The 20,049-nt window shown below is 36.4% G+C and overlaps 2 protein-coding genes across 2 annotated transcripts in view; one reads left to right on the forward strand and one right to left on the reverse strand.

Moving 5' to 3' along the window:
* The window catches only part of nudC (nuclear distribution C, dynein complex regulator), a 143,515-nt gene extending 139,231 nt beyond the window's left edge, over window positions 1-4,284 (forward strand). The window contains exons 6-7 of the mRNA XM_069812929.1: window positions 1,842-2,044; window positions 3,800-4,284. Coding sequence (XP_069669030.1) covers window positions 1,842-2,044; window positions 3,800-3,851 — 255 coding nt within the window. The 3' untranslated portion in view covers window positions 3,852-4,284. The remainder of the gene's footprint in view (window positions 1-1,841; window positions 2,045-3,799) is intronic.
* Window positions 4,285-8,747: 4,463 nt separating this feature from the next.
* On the reverse strand, window positions 8,748-20,000 carry LOC138691166 (protein odr-4 homolog). The gene is made up of 9 exons (XM_069812932.1): window positions 19,816-20,000; window positions 17,751-17,927; window positions 14,874-15,079; window positions 13,667-13,841; window positions 11,489-11,668; window positions 11,206-11,331; window positions 10,433-10,523; window positions 9,090-9,272; window positions 8,748-9,004 (listed from the first exon to the last, which is right to left on the reverse strand). The coding sequence occupies exons 1-9, from the start codon at window positions 19,909-19,911 to the stop codon at window positions 8,826-8,828; spliced, it is 1,413 nt and encodes a 470-aa protein (XP_069669033.1). The 5' UTR covers window positions 19,912-20,000; the 3' UTR covers window positions 8,748-8,825.
* Window positions 20,001-20,049: the final 49 nt, after the last annotated feature.

Consider the following 20,049-nt stretch of genomic DNA (forward strand, 5'->3'; position numbering starts at 1 on the left):
ACCCAAGCAGAATTCGGATCAATGCCTAACTGCAGCCATTGTTCATGATGTCCACTTACTTTTCATAGACCACACTGGTTACGAAAAAGTGGAATGTGTTGCAGTGTGTATGCCTTGTCAGTATGCAACTGAGAGGTTTTATTGATATCAACATTATAACGTATTTGAAAGTAAATGTACTTTATTTGAGCTTCGTTGGTGAAAACTGGACAAAATTGAGCTGCTTACTGAAAATTGACTAATGATTCGCACGTGTTTTTTGTCTGTTCCAAATGGTGAGGAATGTGCAAGGATTTTATCTTCAAAAGTGTTTCTTTTAGTAGGAAAGATGTTATAATCTTTATATATGAGGGTGGATCGAAAAGTAACGCACAACAGTTTTTTATGGCAACGTATTTAATAGATAAGCAAAACGAAATAATACACAAGAAAGCTACAGGTTTTACCTATTCTTCGACATTGGAACCAAGTCTCTCGACACATTTCTCCCATAGTGACACCATATTTTCAGTACACCTCGTTCATAAAACTCCATGCCACCTGTGCACGACTGATATCACTTCTTCATCTGAACTGAAGCATTGTCCTCCTAGGAATTTCTTCATTGATCCGAAGAGGTGAAAGTCAGATGGTGCGAGGTCTGAACTGTAGGATGGATGATTGCCGCCTTAATGATGCCTCTGACATTGAGTGGTGTTGCAGCGGTCACTGGTCGACAGGAACGTGCTTCCCGGCAGACTTCTTCGAAAAACCTGCACCACCTGGAGTTGTTGCTATGGTCCAGACAATCAAGCGCCATATGCCTCCAATATTTCCCTTTTTTGTTTTTCGCAAGAAAAGAAAAAAAGAAAAAAGAAAAACGGACTACACTTCGTTGACCTTCACAAGTGAACGATGGTAGAAAACGCGCCATTTTTACTCATTAGTTACAGCTCGTTCTGCCAGAGTGACATCCGATCGAATCATTGCTATCTGTAGCACAAGATTCAAACTAAACTATCTGCCAACTTTGAACGTCCTAACCAAAATAGTATTCCGTAAAATAATTGTTGTGCGTTACTTTTTGATCTTACATAAAAACGTAGTAAAGTTTTATTTCTCCTAACTGAAATAGACTTCTGATACTTAATCTGTGCACTCAGCTCACATCAAAGCAGTAGGAGGTTGCCTCGCTACAAAAAATATCCAGTTTCAGGAGACATGCTTAGAGCTGCGTAGTGTAATACACAAATACTATTATATGCACAGATTAAATAAACAACAGAAGCATATACGCTTTTAGAAGCAAAAGATAGGCTCATGTATTCCATACCCAGAGAGAACAATTCAAAAGTGTAATCCCAAAACTCGCTCAGTCCATTTTTATTAGTATGTATATATAATATGCGATTATGTGTGAGACCTCTGTCATTACATTTTAAGCTTCTTCTCTTCCAAAACAACACCAATCCTTATCTAAAAGTTTGTGTTAATGTGCATGTCACTTGAAAAATCACAAATTTAATAATATAATATGTTTTCTTTATTAAATTGCCCATGATTTTCTACGATTCTGTTGTATAAAATGTTATCTGTGCATGGTCTTCCTCACTCACTTTTCATTCCTAATTAATAGTCATAGAAACTATTTAACGTAAGTGATATAATGCATGTACCTCTTTCTCGGTACTTCATTACAGAGATGTACTTCCATTTACCTTTTCAGTAAAATAGTGCCTTGTTATGTGATAAACGTATAACTTATAAATATATAGAGGGATATGAATTTAAACAGAAGTATGTTTGTGAAGATATTATATTTAGGATGATAGAGAAATAATATAGAATGTATTTAAATATAGGTAAATAAAATGGAATGGTGGAGCCGACTTGTGCAGACGGATCCAGAAATAAGCACTCGAAAAATCAACCCAGAACCATCGAAATTGTCAGATCTGGATGGGGAGACTCGTGGTCTTGTGGAGAAAATGATGTATGACCAGAGACAGCGAGAGCTTGGTCTTCCTACATCCGATGAACAGAAGAAACAGGACATCATTAAAAAGTAAGGCTTTATTTAGTGCAGCTTGATAACCAATAACGATTATTTTATTAAACATAAAACACATTGCGTGTAGCTATTACCACTGATGCAGAGTACATCATAATAATTGGTACCACTCTGCAGTCAGATATGTTCGAAAACAAATTAATAATATGCTATAAAAGAAGCAGGGGCGGCTCTACAATAAGAACTACAGAGCTGCAGAACCACCATTTAAATGGACCTGTGAAATTAAAAATGTAGAACGTGCTTTTATGTAATCTAATTAATTGTTTAATTTATTTTTCCAATACATTCTCCTTCGATTCGAGATTTTACTGTCTGTAGGAGCCTTGAACTGCTCGAGAATTTTAGCTGTAGTGTACTTTTTGGATCTGTGATCGGCAGTTCCTGAAGCTCAACGTAAGGTAGTCGGCAGCAGAAAACTAGTTTTCTTCACCGTCCCATAAGACTGCATTAGAGCTGCAACCGAAGCAGCTCTCTCCGAATATACAAAAGAACCGCCAACACACTCATCTCTTTATGACCTGCGTTAGAGCACATAGGCTTCTGGACTACTGTATATCATTACAGTTGCAGTGTGTTATAGTACTGTGGGTGGTTTGATGTGATTAGTCAGTGTGTATAAGGAAATATTTTGTATTAAAAGTGAATTAAATGAAAACCTAATCGACCAACCTTTTTCGAAATTAGAAGAAAAATTGCACGTTAACTTAAGCAATTACGACATCCTACACCAAATTTAAATATTGAAATTTCTGGAAAAAGTCGAGGAAATCATGTAGCCTACTAGTCATTTTAATACCGAAATGTGTAATGGAAATGATTCATGCCGCCGAAACATGACGCTGAAAGTTTCGTGCAAACTATCTTAATGAAATATAGACTTAATGGGAATTCAATCATAACTGAACCACATAAATTAATTGCGTGGTTAATGGCGGGGCTAACGTAATGGGTTGGAAACACGGATAATTTGTACTGTGTCCCACAGCTCATTTCTTGCGCTGTTATGCCAAAGAATTGAATTTAATAATGCAACAAACTGGTACAGTTACGATACTTTATTGCAAATCTGTAGGAACTCCCAGCTCTCTGTTTTATAATTCCATCAGCCGGTACGGGTGTAGGCTAGAAAAGTTGGCGTAACGAAATTCGGTAGGAGTTAAAACCGTTCGAACGATAGAAAGTTTCTGATGGTTGTTCATTCAAGTATCAACATGTGGGGCATATCTCCACTACATAACTAGCTGTATCGGGTGGGAGGGGTGTAGCACGGGGTGAGTAGGGCACACGGACGAATGGAGTACAATTTCGGGTGCACAGTCAAATTCGAGAAGGGGCTGAAATTACACGCGTTATTCGATTAAGATGCAATAAACTGCATGCATTTGCTAAATACACTATTTTTTTTCATGCAGAACTGCCAACCTTTGTAGCCGCGGGCCGCTACTGAAAAGGAGGGTGTTATAATGCTACAAAAATCAGTTTAACAGCAGTGGATTCTGGATTCTTATGTCATGAGTAATAACACTGATAACAAAACATGTCAAAAATGAATTCCTACCAGTCTCATAGCATTCAAATGTGACAAATTTCCAAACATTTCCGTAAGCTAAATGTCTTAATTTTTGTTTATTTTCCTTCATACAATGAACACATTTGATTATTCGATTAATGATTGATAATAATGTCAGCAGTACTTGGAATTGACTCATAATTTAAGTGACTTGCATCATATCTGTTTTGTTACAGGTTTATGGAACAGCATCCTGAAATGGATTTCTCAAAATGTAAGTTCAATTGATATGTGACAGCTGCAGCTCTCTGGACCGAAAGTAAAGACTGTGTGTGCTGCCTGTATAAATCTGGCTTGATTAAGTTGTTCAGCTGTTCGGCCAGTCTTCATTTCGAAATTTGAAATTTACCACGTCCTTATGTGACAAGTCAGATATGTAATTTGATAGAGATTACATGCGTACATGTATGAATTACTAGGGATGAATCATGCAGTGTATCGTCAGTGAACTGGTGCACACCACAGTAGTCTGAAGCAAGAGAACACCAATATACTTCAAGAACTAGGCACCATTCCTGCTTCATTCTTCTGTTGCCAATGGTGGAATATTTTAATTACTATGTGACTTATGTTGGCATCAGCTGAATTTATGATTTCATTAATGTTCTCACAAATATGCAGATGTAATTTATTACACAATAAAACAAGCTTTCAAACTCGAGTAACAGTAGTTTTGTTGTTAAACTTCCTTTTATCCTGTCATGAGTAAGAAGAAAAGCAGATTAAGAAAGGGAAGTATGTTGGTAGTTAAGTTTCCTAGTTAACTATAGCCCTAAACTTATGTTCAAAAATTGTTTTCCACGTCTCAGAAAGTGGTCAAATATTAAGAACAGACATTGAGAAATTGTCTCTCATGTTATGATGGTAATTTGTTTTCATTTGTAAATGTTATAAACAGTATGTTGTAATTTTTTCTTGTGTTTCAGTCTGTTTGAGTTTCTTTTAAGTTGTTGCAGCACTTGGACGACATAGTTTAATCATGTATTTGAAAGAGAAACAATATGCGAGCTTTAACTAGCTATGGAATCATATTTGAAGGAAAAAAACCTGTTTTAATCTCTAATAAACCAACTTACTCTATAAATAAGGTTTATTTTTATTTTTGTTTTGTTTTTTTTTTTTCTCGCAGTTATTTATACTCGCTTTAACATCTTTGATCATATCGCGAGTTAATCTTTTGGGTGAAATCCGAAGGCCTGTGTACTATTGTTGAGATTGGTTCTATTGTTGTGAACTATATGGCGACTGTATCTATATATATAATTTGAACTGGTAATGGAAATTACGGGAAAACGGCTGAACGGATTTTAATAAATGGCCCCTCGTTTTGAAGCTTGGAACCCAAAGTTTTTCGGAAAAATAGTAGTTTTCAGTGAAATGTCAATTTTCCTACATAATTTTCCTATTTTCCAAAATCCATCTGTCGTCAGTTTTGAGAACTAGCTAATTGCATCAGGAGAAGCGAAGCGAGCATCAAGTCGGCCGTGTTGCATTTCAGAATAAAACAAAACACACACTACAGTAAACAATATTACACGAAGGCCATGATCTCCAAGAATGCTGACATATTTAGAGCTCAAATTAAATTGGCTATTAAAAACTTAACTTACTAAAAATAATTTACAAGTTCGATTCTGGTGTGTAATTTTCTGGGTACAGCTGTGTATTGGATATTAAAAACTACAAAACTTGAGGTGGTTTGATGACATTAAGAAACGAAATATTATTGTAGTTAATGCCGTGATGTGACTATTTTTCATTAATTATACATATTATTAATGCTATATTGATGATATGAAAGTGAAACGTTTTGGGGTTATATAAGTAGATGTAGAGAATAACTTGAATTAGATTTTGATTTCTATATTTTACTGAATGGCGGCTATATAGTATATATATAGTATATGTTACTGAAAGCTATAAAACTTACGTAAGATAATATTATTAAATATCAAATATTTCTATAGTTATTAATCAAGTGGGGTTGGATCTTTTTCATATATTTAATGGCGGTGTGGTGTAGATATTTATATGTGTAGTTCTCTTCAGTATTGGCTCGAGAGAGAGTATCTTTCATTATTATGGAAGCAAATAACTTTCAGAATATCTGGTATTCTTCATTGAAAATAAATCTGAAAAATGTTTATTTGAACGTCTAATGAACTTAGTTTGCAGCATTTGCTGCACAAGCCACTAGTATATATACGTATATTACTGATTTGTTATGAATATGATTTCGGTGGTGAATGAGGCCGGTGATATTCAGGGATGTTGTGGCCCAAATTTCCTACCATTTGCTTTACGGTTGAGGGTAAACCCTGAAAAACCTCAACCAGGAAATTCAACCCGACCGAGAATCGAACCCAGGCCCTCTGCGTAAGAGACCAGCATGCTGACACCAACACCACAGAGGTGGTCAAATAAGATTTATTGTTGTTAATATGAAAGAATCTCTCTTCATTTAATAAGGAATGCATAGTTAAGTGAGATGTGTCACGAAATTTCACCTGAGAAGGGTTATTGTGAGTTTGGTATAGTGCCTTCTTTCCTCTTAAAAAAACAACACTGATATTTTGGAAGAACCAAGTCAGTTCTGGAATACATCCATCATTATCAAATAAACTGGAAATATCACCTTTCAAGATGGGGTCCAAGAATTTGGCATATATTGGGGAAAATCTCCGGGGGGGGGGGTGGGGGGACCAATCACGTTAACAGTATTGATTAAAACTTATGTCTGAGAACAATCTCATTTCCAGTCCAACTCACACCATCTGCGGTACACCAGTGGTCTTGTCCTAATTCCATCAGTCCCTATCCTATGTCTCGGCCTCTCTAAAGGTGTTTTTCCATCAGGTCTTCCAACTAACACACTATTTGCAATTCTGGATCCGCCCATATGTGCTACATGCCTTGCCCATCTAAAATGTCTGGATTTAATGTTCCTAATTACGATTAGGTGAAGAATACAATGCGTGCAGTTCTGCATTGTGTAATTTTCTCCATTCTCCTGTAACTTCATCCCTCTTAGCCCCAAATATTTTCCTAACCACCTTATTACAGAACAACTGGTAATGTAACTATTTTATAAATTCTTTCAGTTTTTAAAGCAGACTGGATGATAAAACCTCGTCGTCCTAATCCCTTACTTTGTGCAAAATGAGAGACCTCTTTACTGGAGCCTTAGATCTAGAATCTGTACTGTACAGAGATCTATTTTCGGAATAAACTGTAACAGCTTGTATTTATCATTGGTGATATTAGTGAGTTGTAATCAGTTAACTATTGATTGCCTTACGGATACATTCGGATGAAATTTTGTCAATTTTGGTGAAAAATTAAATTTTTATGTTTCAGGGAATTTGAAAAGTATGTGGAGCAAATTTCAAGTAAATTTTTTTTAAATTTATAATAGGACTAATGGTGACTTTTCAAAATGCAATTTAAATTTACAAAAATTTTAATAATTCGTATAATTTTCAATCAAATGAGATGCAACTTTGCACAAAGACTATTTCTATGCAGTAAGATATCTATACAAATTTTCAAAGATCTAGTTCAAACTGTTAAGAAAATTCAAATTTCGCCACGGTGTATTCTTTTATTTGCTCATGTGTTACATGTAACATTACATCACTACAGCTATTGTCAGTACATTTCGAACTGGCGGCTCAAGGTCAAGTAATGCATTTTCCACGTGTGCGTACCCGATTCATGGACCATTCTCCTCTACTAAAGTCAGCTGGGACAGCCGGGATTACATTGCTTGAGTTCACAGTCCAGCGACTCGTGTGTGTGGTTTGTGCGTGGCCTCGATCTGCCAGTTCGAAATGCACTGACAATAATAGTGGTAGGTACTTGGTGCAGTGCAGTTATGTATATCACCTAGTACAGGGTTGCAGAACTGGGGAAGAAAGGGGCAAGAGTCATTCTCCATCCACAAGGTCGGTACGTTCAATGACGTTTCTGTGACGTTTGGCAAACACACTGTTTTCGCTTCTCCCCCTTACCATACAGTACAACATGGATGGGCATCGTGCCTCACTTGAGAAATAATGCCTCACTGACCTTCACAGAGCTTATCGCTCTGAGTGACATCATCTTCACAGTCTCCTTTTCTCCCTCACGCAGCTCCTAGGCGTGGGCAGGTTCTATATCAGTTTCATAAGCAATATCAGTGGTGGCATAATGGCATTATCAAAGCAGTGTGTACACGTTAGAAAACGATTATTTCATGAGAAATGGGAGGAAGAGTTTTTTTGCTGTTTAGAAGGGGAGAACATACGATGTATGTTATGCTCGAAAATCCTATTAGGCATTAATAAATTTAATATACAATGACATTACTCCTTATGTCATAAAGAACATGCTGAATTAGAAGGTAAGACAATTTAATGTTATTTTTCGTACTATTCCGAAGAAAATTTATGGTCTTAACATTTGCATAGTATACTAAATACGACATTATACCTTAAACACGCTACATTAAAAGGTAGCCTACGAGGAATTAAATGTTGTTTGTACGTATTATTTCCAAAAGAAATTTATATTTAAAAAATATCAAATGTGCGTAGAAAACGAAATATGATTTTCTGAAATTATTTTAGGTCGAGAACGTGCAAATCTATTAAGTAATCTTGATAAACGCCAAAATATTCAAGAAAATAAACGTAGACAACGTGATGGACTATTATTGGCTAGTTACGCAATTTCTCGCCTGTGATTTAAATCAATTCAATGATGGAGAAATAGTAAAGAGGTTTATGATTAAAGCTGCCGAATTAATTTGCCAAATTGAATAAAAGTTTTCGAGTCTCTCACGTTAACCAAGCGCTTTCCTAATAGTTCGCCACTGAACGCCTTAGCGATTACGATAAGGTGACGTAGGTCACAGCAGTTTATATTTTCCATCCTACTCTGCAGTCTCCTCTCCTAGTAAACAAACTATTTCAAATCGAGTGCCTCACGTAACCGAAAATTGTGCCTATGTATGCAGTACAATGACGCGAGTTTGAATGGAAGGCATGAGTTACGTGTTCCGGCTTATGACATGTGCTTCAATTGTAGCACAGTTTTGCATCCCTGCCCTAGTATGTGAAATGAAGTCGTCAAATAATACTAATGTAAGTGAAAGAAATATTTTTACTGATCTCATTCATGATGTACACAAATACATTAGAGGAAATTGTTCAGGTATAGAAGTCACTCTGCTTTCTTACTCGTAAAGCCAGTGAACTGAATAGCAACAGATATTGCCAACACAAGAGCTGCGATCGCTAATCCAACAAATAATATTTTCTGTGTGTCCACTGTCACTGGCAGCAAGTCTTCTGACGCGTCCCCTTCTAATTGCGCATCCAGTGCATAAAATTCTGCTGGATCTGAGAACAATAAAAAAATATCAAACAAAGAATAGCCAGAACAGTCCACGTTTTCCGAAGTCTAACATTGGAAACATGAACGTACCAGCTGGAATTTCCAGATCCTTTTGTACATCAGACTCTTCCACCTGCAGGTCTAGCAATTCCTGCAAGGATATCAAGGCTTCTGATGGTCCTTCTCCAGGGAACAGGTAGTCTGAGAGCGTGACTCGGCAGTCAGGCAGTGGCACCAGAACTCGTCTTGGTGGTTCATGAAGTGTCAGACGCTCTGTCAGTCAAAAGATATTGTAGTTAATTTGTTATTGCACTTCACTTATGTTTTCTCATCTTCTCCCATTTCATTTCATTTCATTTCATTTCAAGTCCGAATCTGTACATAATCTTGGTAAAAGATGTTCATTATTTCTAAAAAGGAGTATAACAGTTCCCCTCTTACCTAATGTGTTTCAATTAATTTCTTTTATTTTCTCTCTAAAGAGCTTGCTCGGTCACTACTCATGGTTCTGCCATTCTTTAATACCCCCTAAGCTATCAATAATAATATTATTTGTTAAACTTCGCAGTTTATATTGTAATTACACAAACAAAATTTGATAACACAATCTCAAAGGAAAAAAATGGAACTCTGCATCATAATCCACAGTTAGTTCCCGATTTACCACGAAAATCGTCTGTAGCTGCATTTAGATTGACAACAGGCATGACTGTTTGGCCAAACACCTGCACAGAATTGGAATACGAGTATATCAACCCCTTAACTGCCCACTGTGCAATGCAACTCAAACGAAGCAATGGATTCGGAACACCTCAAAATCTGTGCTTCATTGGCTGACCATGATAATATCTTTGAAAAAATATTGGAGTGCAAGAGGTCAAATGACTTTATTGTCAAATGCCTGCATTAGAAAACAACAACATATTGTAATTACTTTTAAATGAGTGTTTTGTCCCATACTTATCCCATATACTATATTTTCTCGAAATTTACGAGTAAAAAATACGGGTGTGTGGCTTATTCGAAGTGAAGTTGGCAACATTGCCCGATTTTCCTCCGTGCAATTCTTACGGTGGTAGTGCATGCTATTATCTTCCCGTGAAAAAGACTTGTAACATGCATGCAGTGTGTGCCCATAGGATGGGACTGAAATGCGTCTTGTTCCAGGATAAAATTTATTGTTAACTGAACTGTATGTGTTTATTTTTAATTTAATTTGTCGTGAATACATTTGTTGAAAGTTTTATTTTTTGTATTCATTTTTTTTCTTTTCCCCCCTTTCAAAAGTGGGATGCATGGGGTATTCAACAACATACGGTATTATGTTTATTGAATGTTTTTGTATCAATACATTTTCATAAAACTCTGTGACAATATGCTCCGTTCTTCTTGGAACATTATTGGTAACACACTTCGTGTAATGCATTACTCACCTTCTGGTGATCCTTGCTCCTCTTCTATAAGGGAATCCCAGTGGAGTTCAAGTCTGGAAGCAAGGGACCGCACAATATCTTGCTTTACAGCCTGGAGGATAAAGTATTGAATGATAAGTCAGTCTACACACCATGTGACATTAAAAAAATTTGTTTTATCTTGCAAATTCATCGGACTCTACAACCTGTGATGGTCTAGTCATATCACTCTATGCAGGGAAAGGACAAGGGATTTGAAGACCAAGCATATTCCAACTTCTGGTATGGCAAAAGTTGGTAGCATTTTAAAACTTGACTCATTATGCACGAAAGATACTAAGTATACAGCTATAATGTTCGTCACATGCTCATTCTGAGTTGCATGACATTTTAATGGCTTCCACTGTACCCCCAAAATATAGCTATCGTGAAGTGGAAACATTTGTACCTTACTTACTTACTGGCTTTTTAAGGAACCCAGAGGTTCATTGCCGCCCTCACATAAGCCCGCCATTGGTCCCTATCCTGAGCAAGATTAATCCAGTCTCTACCATCATATCCTACCTCCCTCAAATCCATTTTAATATTATCTTCCCATCTACGTCTCGCCCTCCCCAAAGGTCTTTTGCCCTCCGGCCTCCCAACTAACTCTCTATATGCATTCCATTTGTACCTAGGAATGAAAATATCACACTACAGCATTCGACCAAAAGTGTTCAGCTTGAGTAAACTGAGTTACTTAACCATTTGATTTTTCATACAAAAAGTAATTTACTGCTCTACAAATCAATTACCTGCTCTGCTTCTAGCACTGTTGCCTTTTGGTGCAGGAACACTCTGCTTGCCAGGTTGCCAAGAAAGTTCATCTCACCACAACACTCTAGAACCTGCATCTCACCATCCTTTTCTGGCTTTGCATCCTGAGAAATGACATAATGTTACATTTTCTAAAACAAATCTCAAGATGCCTTAAAAATTGTAGACTAATTTGTTTAATATTCTAGAAACTATATTCTTCATCATACACCCAGAATAATACTGCAATCTAACTATACACAGTTCACTCTACATACTTACACATGGAATGTATAAACTGACATTGAGTGTCTTCATTTCCCCAGTGTTGCTGCTCTTACTGCTGCCTTTTGTTTTCTTTTTTTTCCCTAAAGCATCAAGCACTTCTGACGATTCCTTTATCTCTCCATCAATCATACAGATTGCTGATTTGATATTTTCACTGATGGTGGCCAACATGTCCTGGAATTGATGTACCACTATAATCTGTCTTGTAACACTTAAAAAAAGTCTACTCTGACACAACAAGACATTCAAATGAAAGAGGCTACACAAATAGTTCAAATTTCCTCACACACACAATTCAGCATGATTGAAGATGCAGCCAGTTACCAATACTTGGGTTATGATACCACTATCCTTTCTATACTTGATTTTTTTTTAAAGAAGGGATATGACAGTTAAGCGGCCGAGCTTGGAACTACAGCGCTATGTTGTCAATATGGACTACCACGCTGCCAGTTGATGGGAGCTAGCAATTGATGTTAAGATGGCTGACGTTAAAACATTCATTGACAACTGACGGGAAGGTAAGAAAACAAAACAAAAATCGACAGAGAATCAAACACGAAACGTACCAATGCTAACATTGTGTGCACAATAAGTGTCGCCAAGAGAGCTATTAAGCACTCGCCACCAGGGGCGTATATTGCGAGTGTTCAAGGTGTGCCCTGGACACCCTGTAAATTCAGTAATCTCATTTTTTATTTTAAGTTGTTTTACATAATGCAACAATAATTTTAATTTATCACAATTCAAATGCGTGGTAATGTCATTGGAAGTTCACGTATATAGTTCAAGACTAATTTTAATTTATTACCATTTAAATATTTTAAATGCCGGCTGTTTGAATATGCACACCATCCCCAGAACGGCTTTCGTTTTATAACGTACGCTCTGCCTGACGAAGTGGGATGAGGTCTGGTCTGGTTGTCCTGTCCGTACAAAAGAACATCCTCTGTTGAGAGTTACTGCTGTAATTGTCTGCGCGCGCAAGGTGGCATGGTGGGGATACTCGCTTCTCTCAAGCTCGCAGGTCGTCCTGTATACAGGCAGGTCAACTTGTCAACTGTAGCGTTACGAAATATTGTGTTTGAAGTGTGTGTTTACTGTTTGTGTGAGTGAATTTACTGTGTTTAGGTTTTACTGGGGTTCATAGTTGTGTGCCAGTGCAGGTGTACAATTTAAATTACTTATTTAATGATAATAGCACTTGGAAATGTACACTGTAAAAGATGTTTTGCAAAAGCCATTCTCTTCTCGCCCACTAGAAGAGAAATTACATATAGTGAATAAGGGTAGACCTACCACGCCACTTACGAATTTAGTGCAACAATATAAAACAAAAAGCAAACAATACACTAGACATTTTTCTATTTCACAATATGAAAATGTGGAATAGTTAGCGGGTTGTGGAACTTCAAACAGGTTATTTTGCTGGCCATTCTTATTGTTTGATCATAAATAATGCAATTTTGAATAACGTTATTTGTAGTTGCCTCCTTTCTCCGGCATTTGCAGGGCAGACATTGAAACAAGGTGACTAATTTTTAAGAAGTTGTGGTGCGAGTACGGTGAATAATATTTAAATGTCATTTTCTTTTAATTTTATGTCATTTTTCCATTAGTTTAAGGGCATTTTAATGATCACTTTAAGTAGATTTTTAGGTCATCAACATCCGCCCCATAGTTATTAAATATAAATAATACTAAATTATTATATTTAAAATGGCAGTTAATGTTGACCCGATATTTCACTTAGGCCTATAATAATAGTCGAGATAGACCAACTATATATTTTTAACAGAACACCCAAACTCCAGGTTCAGCGTACACCACTGCTTGCCATGTGGGAACAGCAACTTAACCGTTGTTACCATAGCAACAGGCCTACCATGCTATGTGACATTGAATTGTTTTTCCGTTCGCAATGCTCCTGTCATGTCCCATCTTTCAAAAAAACAAGTATAGTCATATGTAGTGTTAAAACAGGTTATCAAACTAATGTATTTACCAGCATAATGAACGCACCCCAATTTTTCGCAGGGGACCGGCACATGTAAACTTCTTACAAGGGGGAACATCTTAAAAGGTAAAATAAAAGTTGTAACAGAATTATAACAAAGTAGTAAATTTGTGGTGAACACATATACTCATAGAATTAGAAGATTGTTTACACACCTGTAAATGTTTCTTCAAGGACTGAGTCTGCTTATCTAAGCTTGTTGGAAACACTTGATCCAAATCATACTGGCAATCCAACTGATGCCATCTTGTAGCCTTGGTCTGAAACTTCCATTCAACTGGACGAACTGAGCCGCCCATATTATTAGTATCAATTGATTTGCACGTATATCTGAAAACAGAACATCCATTGTTGTATTCTCTCTATGATATCCATCATTTTCTGTTGTGATTTTGTGTTCTTAATAATTGCATTTAATGGTCACCAGATTATACTATATTATGAAATTGTTCTGTCTCAATTTAGACGTTACTGATCTCCATATATGTGCAAACGTCAGTTGCTGTATTAGGTAGTGGTCTGATCTGATATTTATATAAATACAGAAGAACTTCGTTATAACAACATCCAAGGGACCTTAAAAATTATGTTGTTATAAACGAGTGTCGTAGTAACTGAGATTCACATTATCAATCTAGTGAGGTGGAAAATGAAAAATAACAAACTTAATTAGACTTATTTTAGATGTATGTACTGACTTTTAAGCCTACAATGAACATAATAAAATACACGTAGGCCTACAATTATAAATACAGTATTCTGTATTAAAACAGTTTGTTGAGTACTAACAAAACTACTTTACTTAGAAGTGAAGTAATCAGTCATTTAACTCTGTTGTCTTCTACTTGCCCAATAAACACTTTCTAGGGCTGAATTACGTTCTATGTTCATAATTCTAATGAATTCTAAAGCGTCGCACATTTCTTTTATGGCCATACTGCGTTAAAAAGCGTGCACTTAGTGAAAACTTCCTGCCGAAACTGATCTAATACTGCATGAATTCGGGCAGGTTACAATGGAGTGGGGAATCTGCCTGCATTCCAGAGGTCTATGACAGAAGGAGACTGTAAAGAATTTGTCAGGGTCAGATTTCAACAAAATATTTCTTAAAATACTTTGGTTCTTAGAAAATCTTATTCCAAACTGAGGTTGAAAATGACGTTATATGCGAGGTAGACGCATATGCGTTTGTCGTATTAAGCAAGGTAGGAAAGCATATGTCTTATGGGGAATTAGTTGGGACCACAGAATATTTGACGTTATAGGCGTGGTGTCGCACAAAATGCGGTTGCTATAAGCAAGTTCTACTGTAATGTCTTTTAGAGTTGAAGTGCTGCCAGTAAATGATTGAATACAAAATACCTCTGTGTGGTACTGCACAAATGCAATGCAAGCTTCTCCGAGTTGGGGCAGTTGCCCTGCAGGAATGGGTTGCTGGATACATTCTTTTTGATGTGGAGAAGTACAGCCCGTAATCTAGACACAGACTTGGGGTCCGCAAATACATCACCTGGACCAACGATAAAGATGCCCAGCACCCACATTCCTCCAGGCAGCATGCGTGTCACCTGTGAACAGACAATTACTCAGCTCCTTTAGCCAAGGCCAGAACTAATGAGTGAATGCAGCTCATATTATCTTACAGACCATTATAAAGCCTGTCTAAGTAGGGCGGCTGTAATGTTTTGAGTTATAAATTGGATAGATTCTAAAGGTGTTCACTCTCTTTCTTTCTGAAAATATCTATATAAAGAGCGACCCATATTTATGTCCAACTTTTTATTCGTTTATACAAGTAAATGAATTAACATGACAGGATCAAAGTAGCATGAACTAATAGTCCAGTCATTAGGATTGCTTAAAATTCCACCAATATTCAAATTCGATGTAAGGACCAGCATTTGCTCCACATTTTTCCAGACGTGGCTCTCACAAGCATTTCATTTGGCATCAGGCCACATTCCTCTCGTCTGACCATAGAATGTGTCGCAAAAGGTTACGTTCTCCTGAATCCATGCTAGTAGAGACTCCGCAAACTCCATTCTGATATCACAGTCTTCACATGTCAGAGCTTGCACAAAGTGTGGCTTCCATGGCTGCCAATTCATTGCTTTTAGCAACTGCTGCACAGACCATAGGATACACCAGATTCCCGCTGGTACTGTCGAATGGATTTCTTAGGACTTCTCTGGAAGGCCTCAGTAGCGGCTGCTTTGGCCTCCTCTGTGATCACTGTTTTTGGTCGGCCAGCACCCTTCTGCTGCGTAATGAGCCAGTGCGAATCAAGTTGGCGTAAAGTCTCTTGATGGTCTTGTAGTCCAGCGTCACATTTCTTCCTTTCACCATTCTCCACTATCTTTGCACCATAATTGGGGATTGCCACACCTCCATTCCAGCATCAATTTGTGTTCAATCGTACATGGTCTTGTGGCCATGGTTAATGTTTTAAGATTTACACTACATTTTTCTGATTACATTAAATGTTTCAGATCGTACTGAGAACAGAATGAAGTAAAATAAAATGACACCTTCTTTTGCACTTTTAATGATATAGAACACGATACATTTTAGCGGTGGAATGGGTCACTTAAGCTGATTGGTTTCGCTACTACAGTGTAATAAAAAGTTGGACATATGGATCACTCTGTATAGTAGATGCTCTTTAATTCGAAGTTCAACTACAATTTAAACAAAAAAATTATAATCAACGTGTAATTAATCTTATCTTAACATACTTCATTACTTTTCTTGGGACAGGGGACAAGAGGCTGAAAACGGGACAATCCCATTAAAAAACGGGACATCTGGTCACCCCAGTTTAAAGTATAAACATTACAATGGAATGTATATTATTTGCTCTTTTGTTTTGTAATTAATCGTCATTCTATTTTTGCATTTGTTTACATTCCACATTATGCATTATGTTTATTTCCTTTACTAGCACAAGTGTCCATTTCTTCACTTATGTAATAGTTCTGAAATTACTGAAAGTTGAAAACAATAACAGAGATAAAATGTATTAAAGTGTCCCATCAATTGTTACTCCAGTTGTGTGCTCAGGATATGTTAGTGTACATATGAAGTGAGCCTGGTATTGTCTAGCCTGCAAAACATTATGGGTAACATCTTTAAGTTATAACCAGCAAATAGGGATTATAAAGAATGGACACTTCGTGTCGGTACCTTTGATGTAGCCGGACTGATTTCCAGGGGCGTATTTTGCGGGCTACCGGCGGTAGCCCAAGGAAATTACAAAAGAAAAAGTTTATAATATAACATAATGTAATAATTTTGTATTATTAGTTTTACCATAGTAATTAAAATTGAAGTAATTGTTAGATATATTTTGTGTAATAATAGGGTCAGCGGTAGCCCAAACCCTTTAACCAGTATACGCCACTGCTGATTTCAATGACCTTCAAGCCAGCTAAAGCGTGAGATTCTGCTTTCTCCCTAGAGTTGGCGCTGACATCACACCAGCTAGCAGTCGACACAGCGGAAACATAACACACATAATTAATATATCTAGGTACATTATGTACTCAAATAAAATAAATTGGATCCATAAAATAATAAATCTGTCATTAACTGTAATGTCTAGACTCTAGAGTTCCTTTATAATGAGAGTTGAGACATTGACCCCAACAACAATTAAAATATGTAATGATTTGATAGCGCTGAAAATAGAAAAACAAAACCTATGTTATATTATATCAAATATTAAACGAATTCGATACTTAATTTTATAATGTATTACATTATTATATCTGAAATATAAAATATTATTATTACAACTAGTTTGCCACTGAGAAATAAGGAAAAGCTGTTAACTTGAATTTATTTGAAGCAAAGGGTTACTGGATTATGCAATAAGGTAGGCGATGTTTGGATCCTGTGTCTCAACTCCATTCTCAATTACTATCTTAGCGTATGTTCGATTACACTAACCTCTAGCTCTTGAAAGTGGAACTAAACGCTGGCGCACAGAGAAACAAAACACAGGAAAATTCGCTCAGTGTCCATTCTTTATAATCCCTATTCGCTGTTATAACGTTCGGTTGGATGCTCGACCTTGACGGATATTCTCTGACTAGTCGAATATAAACCAGGTCTAAGTTCTGCACTGGAGCTCTCTAATGGGTAGTCAGGCAAACAAATGCAGAAAAAGAATTTCCTTTAAAAAGAATCTCGAAATATTAACAACATCAAAGGGCTTTTTCGATGCTTGCTAATACCAACATGTTTTGCATGATCTGCGACCCAGGTTTCTTGAATGTCTTGCACAGACTTGATTGGCTGTAGTTCCACCTTACTCGGGGTAGGTGTTGCTCCTCCTGCTGTTTCATCTTTCACGTCTTTAGTTGCAGGGCATGGAGTTCGTGCTAGGTGGACCACATAGTCACGCTGGTCTGCATTCTGGAACATTCAAGTATACGTCATTACTCAGATTTCACAAAACTATTCTCTGTTTGAATTCCCTTGTCTTATCTGTGATTTCAGGCGCTGAGCTGATGTAAAAAAAAACGAATTCTCACTAGTTGCTTGTATGGGATCCATTTTATCTGCAGTATACTCACAGTATATGGTTATGATATAGTGGAGTGGTTTTATATTACTCTCTTTACATAGTGATGTTATGGAGAATTGTGGGATGGCAATATAATTCTGCAGTGCTTGGGAAAAGTGACATAAGTCAGTTTCCACAAACCGTTTTTGATAATTTATTGACAACTTATACTTGTTTATGTCGATTTGATTTTTTTTTTCGTATGAAGTATTGTAATGGGAGAAATACTTATGTATTTTTTTCCAAGCGAGGAGATGTTCCGTAAGTTGTCAATAAATTATCAAAAAAGGTTTGTGGAAACTGACTTGTGCCACTTTTCCCAAGCACTGCAGAATATAATAGCATTGTCTCGATACTATATTTTGACGATCAATACTGATTCATCGATCCCACCCTTATAAAAGTGCACGAGCATGCCTGATGCGATGTTTTGCTGCAGGTAGACGGACTGATTCAGTATCAGTTCTTTTAACAAGTAAAATAATACTGTGAATCGTTTAGTACACAGTTTTTAAATTAGAGGTATCCTTATCTATGGACGACAACCATTATTGTTTAGGCTATCTATACAACAAGGTGTTAGAAAAAAATCTAATAAACATGGGTTCTAAAATTAATAACTTTGAAGAAATTGATATTGTAGCAACAGCATTTCTTCTAATGTGAACTTCTTACTTGTTTCTTTTTGGGTATGTCATATCTGTCTGTTTACGCTTTTATTTACTGCATTGCAATAAGAAACGAGCAGAGGTCTCACAGAATATATTATGTTGTTACAATACCAATTTCACAGTACTTGTTTAACTAATGGTGATGTCTGTAAATGTAGACATTCTGAATAAAGGGGAAAAATAAAGAACTGCCAATTATTTATTTAACTGTTTAAAATACACAGCTGTTTCGAGCACCGGAATGCAAAATTGTATGTAAAGAGAATGGAGAGAAAATCAGAATACATATCTAAATAGAAGAAATTAAATTCTTGTTGGTTTAGGTGTATTAATTTAAGTAATAGAAGATTTTAACTTCTTTCTTATGCTTTCAAAACATACGCTTTTCTTTAAAGCTACATGAAATAAAATCAATGACACTTCACTTACAGCAAATCTATTAGTTCAATGATAGACAATAAAATTATTATAGAGGAAGGAGATATTTCTATCGACTAATGATGCAGTATGATGTTTCTTAGGAATCTTAGGACAACACACACTTCATCCATGTTCAACATAAGTATGCAAACAGTGTGGATGCTTATGAGAGTTAAGGCTGGTTCACAATAAACCGGGAACAGAAACGACAACGAGAACGAAAATATTGTTAAGATAAATGTATTTAAATGTGAGCATTCACAATTAACTTTTGTGAACGCTCACATATAAATATATTTATTTTAACATTTCCATTCTCGTTGTCGTTTCCATTCCCACTCTATTGTGAACCAGCCCTTATGAGCGCACGAATATATAGTAATAATTAAACGAATTTGGTATAACATGGAAAACTGGTGATAAACTAAAACCTAGAACTGTGGGTCACAGTTCCAACTTAAAAAAAAAATTGTAAAAAACAATGGGAGAAGGCAGGAATAAGCCTCGAATAGGAAATGAATTGCCTAGAGAAAGAAAACATTAATCTGCACTTTTACTTATCATATTTAATTAAAATTAATTTAATGATATTGTAAAAATAAAATAACACCTTATGGGACGTCCTCATTTATTTTATTTCTCTTACCTGACCTAGAACTAAACCTATCACATACGAATCTGATTTCGCTAGCTGAAGTAAGTAAGGCAGCAAATTATCTTCTGCATAGACCGTTCTCCCCATTTTATAATAAAAATTAATACACCATATACAAATTTACATTCACACTGTCATTCATCTCAAACATACACGCATACATTTATAGACGTTCAAATCATGCATGTGTACAACTTGTCTCCATACCAATAGTCATAGCATGGA

Source organism: Periplaneta americana, chromosome 16 (genome assembly GCF_040183065.1).
Source record: "Periplaneta americana isolate PAMFEO1 chromosome 16, P.americana_PAMFEO1_priV1, whole genome shotgun sequence".
NCBI classification, from domain to species: domain Eukaryota; kingdom Metazoa; phylum Arthropoda; class Insecta; order Blattodea; family Blattidae; genus Periplaneta; species Periplaneta americana.